Genomic DNA, 14,208 nt, shown 5'->3' on the forward strand with positions numbered 1-14,208 from the left:
TTAGTGTGTGCACCTCAGGAAATGCTTACAGCCAGTCACCCAAAGGTATTTGCTGAAATAAGAGCCATAAATAAATCACGTTGCTTGAAGCCAAGTTGCATTTCAAGCCAAGTTCAGATCATACTAAATCTGCTATGACTGCTTAATTCTTTACAGCAGCCACTCAAATTATCTGACTCCTATAAGCAAATCTATGCTAATTCATATCAGGCCAATCTCTTTGTTTTATTACAGAGCAGCAAAGGCCTTAAAGTGTTGCTCAAGGTCAAAGAGAAAACTAAGAGCAGTAGAATCTGTTACTGCCCCAAGTCCTGTGGTTTTGGTGTTAGTCAGGCCTGTTCCTCACCTCTGTTCATGAGGGTTCCTCGGGGTGGATTAAGGCCTGACTCTGTGGGCAGGCCTTGTGCAGCAAGAGAGCAGAGTAAGGAAGCCAACACACAGTAGGTAAAATACAAGGCTTTTTTTAAAAATTCTGTTTTACAAGCGAGTGTTTGTATAGAGGTTGGTGGAACACAAGCGGACAAAATAAGCCAAACACAAGACCAAGGGTTTGTCATAGAGATCTGCAGCCAAAACTTCATAAAAGGGCAGCAACTGGAGATATTCACAGCGTTGAATTAAAGGTCTATACACCCTCCCCCCAATACATGAGTGTAACAGGAAGAAGACATCCAGCATCAGCTTTCAAACAGCTAAATTGCCTTCAGAGCTCACAATCATTTCAGCATCTGCACAATTCTGGGTGTCAGGGGGCACAGAGACAGCTGCCACCATTGCAGAGCCACCTCTTGCCAACTCTTTGTCACATGCTGTTCCCAAAAGAAAAGCAAACATAAAACCCGAGAGCTGTGTAGTATTTTACAATTAGTTAAAAATAAAAGAGTTGTAGTGTTTAGTAGTTCAGTTTGTCAACTCTCCAGATTTTCACACAAGAACTTCCCTCCATGGCCTCCTACTTCGAAAACTTCCACAGGCACTCAAAAAAAAAGGAAAAAAAAAAAAAAAAAGAGGCCTAAGCCCGATGGTATTTGACCTCAAATATGGAAATATACACAGAGAGAGCAAATGCCAGGTTTGAAATGATTAAACAAAGTTAGTTACCTACATGTGATGTTGGAGGAAGTGAGAATTTGATGCCTGGCCAGGTATAGGAACGAGTGTCCCTCAGTTCTACCTACAGCATTTCACTAAGGGCCTGTAATCAGTTATGCCTGGATATTTCTAGCACAGACTGCCTGACAGCACAGAGCTCCTGCCAACAGTCCATTAAATTCCTTCCTCCTTCCTTTTAAACATGGATTTTCTTTGGATCTGAGAAGACAGACAAACTCATTCCTTGTTGCTTTAGTCTCCATCCTGGCATAGAAAGTATTGTCCTGGAGTCAGGAGAACTAACTAACTGCCAACTGTCCAACGAGCCCAAATCACTGGTGTGCAGAGACGAGGACTTAGGAGAGCAAGGCTCCAACTCCAAGAGATACCACCAGGGGAGAGAAGCATCACAGCACGTAGTCCTTGTCCAAAGCTTCCCACTTATTGTGGATGCAGCACAGGGACTCCATGATGAAGCACCAGAACAAGGAAAGCAGGAATACAAAGCATCTCCTCAGCAGTGGGTTTTCAAAAGAACAAAGTCATCTGAAAGCGCAACAAACCCCAGGATCCCCAGAGCAATAAGCAGAAATGTGCCACTCAAAACCACACAGATGTGAATCTTTCAAAGGGCTTTATATTACAAAAAAACATAGGTCACAACGAATGTGAAAAATCCATTCAATGAGGCTTGTTTCCAGTTTGCTGGGAAAGCTACTTTTCTCTTCTTCATTCCCAGCCTACTGCTGAAAACGTGATTGCCAAAACAGTGACACCTCGAGCCAGATTTTTAAAATCAAACTTGCTCCGCCAGATCCAGCACTCTGAACTTGTCCAGGTTGTAGAAACAAGCCTTCACGACTCTGCCTCCAAAATACCTTCCATTTAGATCCACAACAGCTGGAATTGAAACCAAGAGCACGTCAGCAAGCAGCAACTCAATAAAGTAAACATCTCTTTAACTGAACAGTCTGATCAGTGAGACTGTTTAATCTCTCTACAAAAGGTAACTCTGAGGGTCACAGGACATAATTTAGGATCCCACCTTTGATGGCAGATTCAACCCGTTCAAACTCTAAAAATATTCTTACAGCTTCATCATCAGGGGCACCAGGGATCTGAAACAAAACAAAAGCCCCAAACCACAAGTGATTAGAACAATAGCAAGCCCACTGTTTTAAAGTGCTGTTCTTCACAAAAGTAGTCAAGGGAACAAAATAAAAAGGTTCCAAAATCACAGTACCCCGAGATTTTTGCCCAAATTCTGACACTAAAAGTTTGTATCTTACAGATATGGAAAATGCAGAATCCCAACACAGTGAAGCACCCTGAAAGATCTTTTATCTATGTCCCTTCTCTTAGGCAGTAACACACCAGTTGTGAGGGACAAGGGCCCAGTTTTACTTTCAGAGCAGCCAAAAAGATTCTCTCTTACCTCAAAGATGACACATTTCCCAACCTTGCCATATTTTTCACATTCCTCCTTCGTTTCAGCTTCAAGATCTTCATCCACCTCCCCAGCACCCACCATGTTCTGAAAGTTAAAAGAATAAACCCAATTCACTGGGTGGAGTCTGTGCAGATGGTTGTGTAGATAAATTAGAGATGCCCTGTGAACTGTGACTATGGATGCTTTAAAAGCTCAAGAGCTACAGGAGGAGAGAGGGGAACTGTACAATTTAAAGCAGTGTTAATTTGAAATACTTATCTCAGGAATACACATATTTTCTCCAGAACACAAAGCACCACATCTGTACAGGCCAGAACCTCTGAACTATGCAGTCTTGTAGAAGAAACGTAAGTTTTAACATTTCAACACCAAGACATGTTCTCTGACTCCCAACTTACCCTTAGTAAGACCACTTTAGTTGGGCATTTTAGTATCTCAGTCAATGGGTTGGAATCCGCTTTCTTGCCCGTTTCTGTTACAAAGACAGAACAGTGAATCGTGAGTAATATAAGATTAAAGCTCAACTGGGGACTTTTATCAGAATCTTATTGATTGAAAAATGGAATAAAAGCCATAAAACATATTTTCGTATTGTAGAGGAACAGTTATGCACAATTTGTAGCTACTTGGAAGGACAATAAGCAGAAAAATCAATTCCAATTATGTGAATTAAGTTAGAACACTGACAACGTACTGACAACGTACTGGTTCTTTGGGGGAGACAATTCCTAAGTTCAGAATTGCAACAGATTCCCTAAGAACTAAAAATCAGCTCTCCTGATTTCCAACACTTGTGCTCAGGCAGAGATGCTGTGGGCAGGCTGAGCTAAAATAAAAGTACACAAGATAAAGAAGATAATTTCCACAAGAACGAATAGGAGCCATTCTTCCAGTTCCACTATTTTCTCCAAGGACAGATGGTAAAAAAAAAAACCCAGGAGCTTCATTTCTCACAGACTTGTTGTAGGACACAATTACCTTTCTCTGTAGACTCGCCAACGATGATCTTGCCACCCCTCTTGCTCGTTTTCTCTACTGACAGTGCTGTGCTGAGCCCCTGTTCATGCTTTCCCAGCCCCTGGCCCTCTCTGAAACCATACTTCTGCATGATTTTGTGAGCTACTGTCCCCCTGCAAAGAGAAAAACCATCAGTTAGTAAAGGTTTTTTTCCACAAAACATTAGCACTGCATTACTCCTGAGTGCTCAAATATTCTACCTCCTAAAATCTCCTTACTCAGAGACAGAAAACACAAGAGCTTCTACAATTTACAACCTACTATCTATTAGTTCCATGTCGGTGTAAGCTCCAGAGGACAAGACCTTGCTAGCCCTTCCTACAACAAATCTGGATATCCTCAGTATTAATTTAAATTTTTCTGAATTTTCCAGAGCATCTTGAGGCAGCAACGTCCCCAAGCTATTTAAAGGTACATTTTTGTAAGTACCTTACAAAAAACACCTCCACTGACAGGTTTTGAAATTCCTAGTGAAGGAATAGTTAGAATGAAAAAATACCTACAGGTGTCAACATTTATTTGGTGACCACAGCTTGACAGGTCCAGACACAAAAAACATGTCATGGTGTACTGGTTTAAACCACAGTAAATATTCTATGCACAGTCACCCCCATTTTATCAATGGGCAAACAAGATAACAGAGGAAATGCAGGATCAGTGACTACATGACTATTTCCTAAGCATAGTACATGAAACACACATTAAAAAAGGTCAAGAAGTCTGGCTGTGTAATGCTGAAAGATTAAAACACCAAGTCACTGAATAAACAGACAATTTTGTGGTCAGGTTAGGTCAGATTTTTAGCCCTTCCTTCAGTAAAGTGAAGGTCCCAGGGTACTGCTAACTGGAGGTGGTAATGACAAACAAACTGGTCCAACAGTGCCAAGTTTGGTTATCCTTTTTTTGGACAATTAGAAGAAAAACTCAAAACTGAGGTCTCTAAGCTGTTCTTAACTATAGATTCATCTTCACTTTGTTGCCACAGTAGGAACACAAGCCTTACACACAAGGCAGAAAAGTAAATGGGCAGGTTTGCAGCCACAGTTGATACATTCATGCAAACATGCTCTGAATTTCTGCACAAACAAAGCAGAGCTGAAATGATTTGCCCACTGGTATGTAGCAAATTTAAGACAAAGCTGAAAAAGAAATCTAGAGGAACTAACATGCCACCTGTGTTCTCCTGTATACTCCATTAACTTGGCTTGTACAGGCCATAAACACTTTAAACTGGAATGTGGCTTCAGAACTCACTAAAAACACAGCCTGGAGTGCAACCACCTCAGATGTGTTTCCCTCAATCCAGTCAATCCACTGTTTTCTTCTGTATCCTGCCAGTTTGGACTCTCTGCACTCAGAGTGACCACATACATACATGGGCTGTGTTCTTCTCCACTGACAAACTATTTTAGCTTTTGGTTTCCACCACCTTCCAGTGCCTTTTTCCACAAAATGTGCAGCAGTCAGTCATTTACCCCATGTTAGCAAGGAAGGAGTTGCTGGGTCCCGTGGGGGAACGAGGCCTCTCTGGCTCATCATACACTGGAGGAGGAATTGCTGCTTTGGAAGATGGTGCCCGAGGTCTGGACTCCTCTTCATATGGGAATGATGCTACAGCTGAAGAAAAAAAACCAATTTGCTTTTTCAATAAAATCCCAATAAACTGTGAATAAAAGCCTCCCACATAAATCCAAATCAGAAGAATGTTTCCTTTGCATGTGCTGTTTTAACATCTTGTCACCTCTCTTTCACTCTCAGAAACAAGATTTGAGTTATTCTGGATCTTCCTATGGATACAGAAACCCACAACTCTAAAATGTATTTATTAAACTCTTATTAAATGGAGAAAAAAAGCATTAAGAGGCCACCTGGACTACAGTGAGTTTATCCAGGCAGAGGCCAAGCAAAACTGAGAGGGCCATTCATGAGGAACAGAATTATGACAAAACTGGATCAATGCACACAGCTCCAGGTCCAAAGACTGTGAGTAAAAATACACTTTACATTTACACAGAAGAGAAACCAGTCTATTAAAAAGAATAAATGCAACTCATCTCACTGAGAATTTTTGAACTGCAACTCTTCCTGGGGTATGGAGATATACCTGGATATCTCAGTCATACTGGTTAGGTTATTAAACTACCTTCCACTGACAAGTCTAATGGAAAAATGTAAAAAAACAGGTTACAGAACACCAAAGGAAATATGCAGAAACTTTGAAAAGTCTTATGGGCTTCTATTAGACTGACTTCATTTTAGAATATTTTCTTGGGAACGAGTTCTTGGATCTTATCAAATAAAAGGTCAGATGTGAAGTTTGGGGATGTCATATGAGGAACAAAAATCCTATTGGAGCAGCAAATGGATTGGACTTTTGGATTTCTGCTACAGCAATATTTTCTCTTGTTTTTCCAGCCTAGATTTAAGCATCAAGTAAGAAGTCATACAAAGGTTTCCTTGTGAGATCATGTCACATTTTAAAAGCTCTCCCCCTCAGGATATTTGTACCATTTCCAGTCTATATTTACTTTTCACTCAATTGCTCTTAATTATTTACTCAAAACATTCTCTTTCTGTTTTTAATGTTTACACATGTCAAATGCCTTCACTATTATATTACTCACTTAAGCTTTGGGTTTTTTTTTTTCACATTCCAGTCTTCTCATAAATAAACTGAGGACTCCCAAAGGAAAGTTTGTGCACCTAGGATTCTTTTTTCTTATTATTTTTTAGAGTAGACAACATACTGCTAATTATTTTAATTTTAAAGTACACAACAGTTAGACAGGGGAAAAAAAAAAAGGGAATGGCTTTGTTCCTATGGCAAGATGATGCCACCTCGTGGACAACTGTGATCTTCACTGAGGGAAACATCAGTGCACACACATCCCTCCAGCTGAACTGTACCCCTGAAAAACTTACAAAATTCTGTCTGTAGTGCATAATCCCTTCAGAAAAGATACTCACAAAGTACTTCCTAAAGCAAAGGGCAACAGAAAAATTCCCTCTCCACGCTGTGGAGGTTTCTAGTCTACCCAGAGAAACCTGCCTGTGACATTTCTTTTTCCACCTCAGAAGTAACTGAACATGGTTATAACACCCCACTGCTCCAAACCACTTCTCCAGTAACACAGAAAGAGTCCTTCAGAACAGAGATGTGAAGCACAGCAGCATCACAGGTTCCCCACAGCTTCCCCCCATCAACAAAGAACTAGTACAAGTCCTGCTGCCACAAAGAATCCTCTGGGAAAGGGAGGAAAACTCAACCGAACAGCATGTTGAGTGAGAAATAAACACAGCTGGGTTGAGGGAGGAGGATTTTGTAGTACTCACGTTCTTTGTCCTTCTCAACCAGAGAAGTGGGTGGTGCAATGGCAGCTCCTCCCATACCTATGAGCAAAAAGGAAGGCAACAAATTTGGATGACATCACAACAGACCTGAATTACTGACTGTAACTTTGCTGCTGAAAGAGCATAAAGCTTAATTTTGTTTATGCAAAGACATATTTCACCACCCTGATCCACATCATCTGACTGGCTCTGAGGGCACCGAAGTAACAAAAGCAGGAATGATGAGCTGAAAACTCAACAGTGATTCTTGCAGCCTGATTTTATCTCCTGGCTCACTCCTCTCCTGGAACCTACACCAATGCAGAAACTTAACACAGGTATCTAAAAACTAAGGTAAAAAGAGGTCTTTTCACAAATAATTTAGCTGCCATCTGCCTCCACAGAAGAAAAAAAATCAGTTTTCTGCATTACAACAGTAATGCTGTAACAAAATGCCAGGTTTATTCTAAAGGCTGAGAAACAACAGTAGACTCATCTGAGGAAAAGAAACACAGAATTCATGAAACAGGAATGAGATTGTGCATTCCTCCCACCCCTCTTTTTCCTCCTCCCCTCTCTCCCCATCAAAACCACAAGCAGTTCCCTTACTCCTTTTCCGTCTCTCCCTTTCATAATCTTCATCTTCATCAGAATCTGGATCTGGTCTTCTGGAAAACCCACTGGCTTCATGTCTGTCTTTACGTCTTCTAGGAGACACAGTAAGTTAGGATAAGAAACCACCAAAGTTAACTCTGTGCCTTAATTTATGATCCCACCTTTGCAGTGTGAATTATTCTGCCCCACTCCAACTGGCATTTTACCATGTTTCCCATGAAGGTGTAAGTAAACACCTCTATTATTTGTTTCTCTGCTTTTATCCTCATGGGGCATTTTTTAGTAAAACATAAGATGGGATCTAAAGCAAGATCGTTTTCCACTTACAAGTCAGCCAGGAAGAATGTATGGAAAGGAGGAAGCACCTGAATAAATCTAGTTCAAAGAGAGTAGAGTTAACTGAATGACTACAGACATTAATTAATCACCCTGCTCTGGACAGAATCCCTCATAAATTCTCCACCACAGGCTATACAGAGTCATATCATTTACTCAATTAGAAAAATCATCATGCCTAAACATCCTTGGCAATTAAAGTAAGATTCAGGCATAACTTCTAAAATTAAGTGATGAATTCTTCAAGAATTGTTTGCACTTCAACTGTTATCTAATGTGATCATGAACTCACTTGTTTTAATACTTCAGAAGAAAAATGAAAAGTATTTTTTCCCAAAAGTTAAGAGCATAGCTTGCTGCATAAATCAGATCTCACTCCTAGCACAGCCATCAGAACTGTGCTACAGGATGCTAAAAACAGCTCTACTGTGGAACCACACAAAATTTCTGGATCTCTACCCTGTGAATTCAAAACAAATGTACAGCCTGTTGTCCCAAAGCAACATCTGATGCAGGTTTGGCTGAGATTGCTTCCCCAGTCTGAAGTCAGAATGCATTATGCATTTTTCACTTCCTTTCTCTAATGTTATGTAAAAAGACTCTTGGCCCACACACAAGTACAAACATGACTGCAGAGCAATCAGTGCTGAAGCTGTGGGAATGACATCCCAGACTTCTGAGGTCTTGCATGCCCATGGGATAGAGCCTTAGGCTTCCTCCTCCATCACAGCAATGAACATATAACAGAGAGAAGACAGAGAAGTCCAAATGACTAGAAATATTCATTTCCACAATCTAAACAGGGCAACAGATCTGTAATTCCACCAACTTTGTACTGTGATGAAGATGGTTTATTAATTTCACTTAAATTAAGCAAAGATAATCTTCTGCCTGAAGATATTTTACCACTTATTTCAATCAGACACTGAATCTGCATTCAACTTCCTTAATATAATTAGAAAGATTTCTTACTGCAGGGAAAGGGTATTAAGGTAATTAAAGATAAGTATATTTTTTTTTTTGTGCAGAGACAAAAGAGTAATAAACACATAATTAACTTACTTAAACTGAATGCAGAGTATCAAAAAAAGGAAATGCAACTATGACTCTCAAAAACTGTGCTAATTACATCTTTAAAACTGAATGCATTCCTGGATCAGTCTGTAGTATTTAGGAGCAGAAAGGATTTTTATCATTGAGCGTTGAAAGGTTTTTCTGCATTCTGGTTACACTGACATCTAACACTATAAAATACCTGCAAGGTCAAAGTCTGACAATGATGCATGAAGTACCCAAATATTGCTGTTATTATTGAAACAAAGTAAATTTAGAATACAGAAGTGTCAAGTTTAGAAACCTGATATGCACCTTTCAGCCAAAGAGGTTACAAACTTGACAATTCTCATAATTTTTGCACCGTCAGGTGACTTCAGCAAGAGCATTAAAACATAATAATTAAAGCACTGCACTTGTTTCCACAAGCACAGGGTGTTCTTCACTAAACCTTTCAGAATTTCCCTGAAATCGTTTGGAGGGATAAAGCTGAACAAACTGATGTGTCTGAGTGTCAGTATGCCAGGAGTTCACACAAAAGCCTTACTTTTCTCTTTCTTCAATCTCCTTTTGCCTCTCCAGCTCCCGCTGCCTCTGTCGTTCCTCCCTCTGGCGTTTCACCACTTTTTCGTAGTCATTTGGGAACATGGGATCATACTCATCTGCCAGAGGAATCAACACATCTCCTGCAGAAAAACCACTAGGGACGGGATCCTTTAAAAAAAAAAAAAAAAAAAATGGAAAAAGGAGCTTGTTCAGCTGAGATCTGAAAACAACATCCAGTTGGAAACCAAGAACTAAACACTTCCAATTCCTGACTTCTATAACGGCAGGTAACATCCTAATCCCACTGTGACTAGAAGAAATCTTTGCTTTACTTAAAATTAACACTTCAGCCAGTCTCTCATTACCCCACATGAATCACCCCTCCCCTTGCCAAGCACAAAGCAGCAGCAAATCCTCATGGACAAGAATTTTTCAACCCCCATTAATTCATTTTACAGTCTCTTGCTGTTGCAGCCATCTGCCAGGGTCCTCCCACACAATCTCATCAGGCTTTTTTCATCACCTGCTTTAATATGATACCAGCAGAGGTACACAGGCTGTTCTCCTCTCATCTGAAAGAACTGTTTCAGAACTATCACCTTTGAAAAAGCTTCAGGGAGAAAGTTTCTCTACATTCCTCACCATGAGAAATTCATTTTTAAAGGTTAGGTGGCTTTTCTTTTATTTTTCTGTTGATTGTTTTACAGGTTCAGTTCTGGTGCAATCACAACTAGTCATTATTTACCTGACCAAATTGGTGTCTTGCCAAGTACTTGAGAAATACTTCTCCAAGTCCAGGAGAAATACTCCAGGAACACTGTTTTATAACTGCACATTAACCTTGGTAATTCCATGCTGTACCACATGGAAGTCTGTATTAAATTGAAATGCTCATTAACTAAAGAACTCTGAGCAGAGGAAGACATTTTCAGAAAACAATCACTTCTCTGACTACTAGGAAAGATGATGAAAAAATAAAAAATAGAGATTGCAGTCAAAGAATCCCATTTCCAAAACATTTGCTAACTTTTTAGCTGCCTTGGTCTTACCTTTAACCCAGCTGCTACATGAGGTGGCGTGTCCACAATCTGTCTCTCATCAGAGGAGTTCCCTCGTTTCAGGTCAATCACTGGAGCAAGGACTGTGCTTTGTTTTGTTCTCTGACTCTGCAAAAAACCACCAAACCACAAAATGTCTAAAAAAGATAAAACAGTTTTCTAAAAAGCAGCTTGATATACTTTGCAGTGGCAGGTGAGTGGTCCCAGGTTCAGACTAGAACCAGAAACACACACTAAAAATTCAGACCCATCTCTTCAGATGAGTTTAAACCGAGTCAGGTTGTTAAGAAGGGATTCAGTTTTATTCCAAAGATCTACTGTTCTTCACATTTATCATCTGATAACATATAATAATCTATTCTGAACTCTGAGTCTTCTAATCCTATTCTATTCTTCCATCAGTCTATGGATACACTGTACAACAGTTACATGGACAAAGAATATAACTGATACAGTAGTCATTAGGATTTTATTCATGCACTTTGTTCCAATTATCAGCTAAATCCTGCCCTCAATTTCACCAGCATAAATCAGGAGTAATTCCAGTGAAAAAATGCTGTGCCTATTCAAGTATTTGGCTACTACTTTTTAAATTAAGTAATCCCACTACAGAACCTACACACCACAAAGAACACAGTGTCCTGCCTCAACCAAAATATCAACACTGCTCAAAGAAAAAGGGTGAAATACTGCAGCAACAAAAAGAGAAAACGGTTCTGCCAGAGTTTAAACTCAAGGAATTTGCTTGTACTCCTCCTCTTCATGTACACTGGAAATACTTGCTGCAAAAATTTCTAGTGCAGGATGACTTGCACTTTAGCACTGAAAGCCTTTCAAAAAGCAGGATAAACTGATGCAAACATGTAAATATCTGATTCAAAATGCCAAGAATGACTAACAGCCAGTAGTGACAACTATCAGTCACAGCATGACCCTTATTTACTTTTAGAACAAAGGAAAAAGCTTAATCTCACTATCTTTGATAGTTAAATCTGAAGATCAGCTTTTGGCTCTGTTCATTAAAAGCTCTGAGGTTTGCAGCACATACATCAGCTCTTCATTCAGTTTTAATTTTGCAAGAAACTCTCTAACAGACTTCAAGAAACACACATCTCACCTTTCCCCCTGCTCAGTTTTGCTGGGTTCCTTGCTACAAACTCACAGACAAATCCCAGCAAAGTTACCCCAAGTTGGTATTCTAAGGTCACAAACACAATGCACTGATCAATAATATGCAATAATCATAAATAACAATAAAGCAAAACCACAAAGGGACTATACCTTTGCTTGTGTGAGAGCTGCTTTCTTCACCTGCAGCTGAGACTGCAGCAGTTTGAAATTCTTGGACCAGCCTTCTGTTTTAGAGTCACTGGTCTCAACTCCCAAGTCATCGTAAAGTGACATTTTCTCTTCAAATTAAAACTGAAAGACAAAAGGAAAAAAACTCCAGATGACACAACAAACCTACTTCCAGGTGATTTGCTACCAGTTTACATATGTTGGTACACCACATTTTTACATATATTTTTTTCAAAGCCAGGGAAAATTTAAAGTAGTAACATTTTTCTGGCTGGTAGCAAATAGTCATAACTGCATTAAAAAGTAAGAGTTTGAAAGGTAATGAAAACTGTTCAAGCATTAACAAGTGTTGGAAACTTCCCAAAATTATATTTGTACCATTGGATATCAATCATTTGAGGCTTTGAAGGAGTTGTACAGCAAACACTGGTTCACAAAGAAATTCAACATTATGCATCACACGGGCCTCAAGACTTCTGAATCAAACACAAATTATTATCTCTGCTGAGATTAAAAAACTGTCCACACAAACATGCAACCACTGCAATCAGCTTCTTAAATTTCACTATTCTTTGCATCATAAAGGAGCATGCTTTTTATACTAAACAGACTTGCCAGAGTAGTATTAATTTCCACAACATCGAAAGACTTCTCAAATACGGAGAATTTATATATACATACACACATATATATATATAAAAAAATTAGGCAGGTAATGTCAAGAACATGACATGAAATATATCATTTTGTCTGATATTGCATCTGACATGGATGGAAGAAGAGAAATCTGAATGTCATGTGAGGTCTGTCACCTGTGGCACAACCTGTAAGCTCATTATTTAGCCTCTGACAGGTCTGGATTGCAGCACCTTCACCCCAAAACTTTAACTTCTAAATTTACAAGCATCACTGATTAACAGCCTGCATTGAAAGCTTATAAATTCATCAGGAAGATACTGATCCCAGAGATGTGACAGATACTTGGGAGGGAAACCCCTGACATACAGGAGATGGCTATTGCTGTGGATTTAACTTATGTGCATTTAAACCTGTGGAAAAAGTCTCAGAGGCAGCAGATACCGAATAAATTACAACACCAAAACGTGGCAAGCTCAGCACAAATTTAAAAAATAAACAACCACAAAACACAACAATTTAATCCTGCAGTGGAATATGAACAACCAGGCTCAGCACAAAGGAGTTTAGAGCAAGAAAAGTAGGTGGCTGCACTCCCTAGAGATATTAAATATATAGGCACAGGGAACGAGACACAGAGGGGGTTACAGGACACAGGGTGAGCACAGGGCACTGCAGGAGTTCCCACCTGCCACAGGGGAGCAGGATTTAGGCAGCAGGAGTGCTGCTCTTCTGGGGGAGACAGGATGCACTGGGGGGGGAATCACAGAATCAATTAGGCTGGAAAAAAACCTCTGGAATCATCAAGTCCAACCTGTGACCGATCCCCACCCTGTCACCCAGCCCAGAGCAATGAGTGCCATGTCCAGTTGTTCCTTAAACACCTCCAGGGATGGGAACTCTATCACCTCCCTGGGCAGCCCCTTCCAGTGTTTAATCACTCTTTCTGTGAACAGATTTCCTCCAAATGTTCAGTCTAAATGTCCCCTGGTGCAGCTTGAGGCTTTGTCCTCTCATTCTGTCCCTTGTTCCCTGTGAGCAGAGCCCGACCCCCACCGGGCTCCCCCCTCCTGTCAGGGAGTTGCAGAGAGCGAGAAGGTCCCCCCTGAGCCTCCTTTTCTCCAGGCTGAGCCCCCTCAGCCGCTCCTGCTGCTCCAGACCCTTCCCCAGCTCCGTTCCCTTCTCTGGACAATGATGGATGGATGGGGGCAGGGGGCAGTCATCGCGGGGAAGTGACAAAGGAGCTGCACCCGGGCTAAAAGAAAGGCTGGGCTGCGATTTCTGTGATGTTCAGCCCTTTGCGGACACAGGGGCCGAGGCGGGGGGTGCAGGCCCTGACCGTCCCCCCCGCTCCACACAGGCCCGGACCCCACCCAGGCGTCGCTGAGCGGGATACATCCGCCCTCCTCCCGCCGCGCCCTGCCTCCCCACACCCCGGGGACTCCGGTGCCGCCTCCCCACAACCCAGGTTGGAGCCGGGCCCGGACCCGCCGCTCACCCGTCCCGGCACCGCCGCCGCCATGAGCCGGCGCTGAGGCCGCCGGGAAGGGCCGTCATGCGCATGCGCACTGCGCCCCGCGCCGCCGCCGCGCTGCCGCCCCCTGGCGGCGGGAGGAGGGAGCGGCACCCATACCTGCCCACACACACCCACCGTCCCAGTATGAACCAGTACGGGACACTCTGTCCCTGTATGAACCGGTACGGGACACTCTGTCCCAGTATGAACCATTACGGGATACTCCTTCCCTGTATGAACCAGTACGGGACACTCCATCC

General features: G+C 41.4%; 1 protein-coding gene across 3 annotated transcripts; it reads right to left on the reverse strand.

Annotated features, from left to right (window-relative positions):
- Positions 1-445: 445 nt before the first annotated feature.
- RBM17 (RNA binding motif protein 17) lies at positions 446-14,036 on the reverse strand. 3 transcript variants are annotated; one of them, XM_027639880.1, is made up of 12 exons: positions 13,931-14,036; positions 11,779-11,919; positions 10,489-10,605; positions 9,441-9,607; positions 7,499-7,593; positions 6,893-6,949; positions 5,035-5,176; positions 3,521-3,672; positions 2,941-3,014; positions 2,528-2,626; positions 2,138-2,210; positions 446-1,992 (listed from the first exon to the last, which is right to left on the reverse strand). In XM_027639880.1, exons 2-12 carry the CDS (start codon positions 11,899-11,901, stop codon positions 1,889-1,891), a joined length of 1,203 nt encoding a protein of 400 aa, XP_027495681.1. In that variant the 5' UTR covers positions 11,902-11,919; positions 13,931-14,036; the 3' UTR covers positions 446-1,888. The 3 variants fall into 3 exon arrangements, with proteins under 3 accessions (XP_027495681.1, XP_027495679.1, XP_027495680.1); XM_027639878.1 differs by having other exon boundaries at positions 7,499-7,596; positions 13,931-14,035; XM_027639879.1 differs by lacking the exon at positions 13,931-14,036 and having other exon boundaries at positions 7,499-7,596; positions 11,779-11,920.
- Between the last annotated feature and the right edge of the window lie 172 nt (positions 14,037-14,208).

The sequence above is a fragment of the Corapipo altera genome, unplaced genomic scaffold (assembly GCF_003945725.1).
Source record: "Corapipo altera isolate COAL_440 unplaced genomic scaffold, ASM394572v1 1b, whole genome shotgun sequence".
In the NCBI taxonomy this organism is placed as follows: Eukaryota; Metazoa; Chordata; class Aves; order Passeriformes; family Pipridae; genus Corapipo; species Corapipo altera.

Bases quoted from the DNA above. Each gene is read 5' to 3' on its own strand.
- RBM17 (XM_027639878.1), bottom strand. From the start codon at position 11,901: ATGTCACTTTACGATGACTTGGGAGTTGAGACCAGTGACTCTAAAACA. The intron at 6,950-7,498 runs GTAAGGGAACTG...TTTTGCTCATAG, and splicing joins AAGGGAGAGACGGAAAAGGA to GTATGGGAGGAGCTGCCATT. The intron at 1,993-2,137 runs GTGGGATCCTAA...TTTCAATTCCAG, and splicing joins GGTTGAATCTGCCATCAAAG to CTGTTGTGGATCTAAATGGA.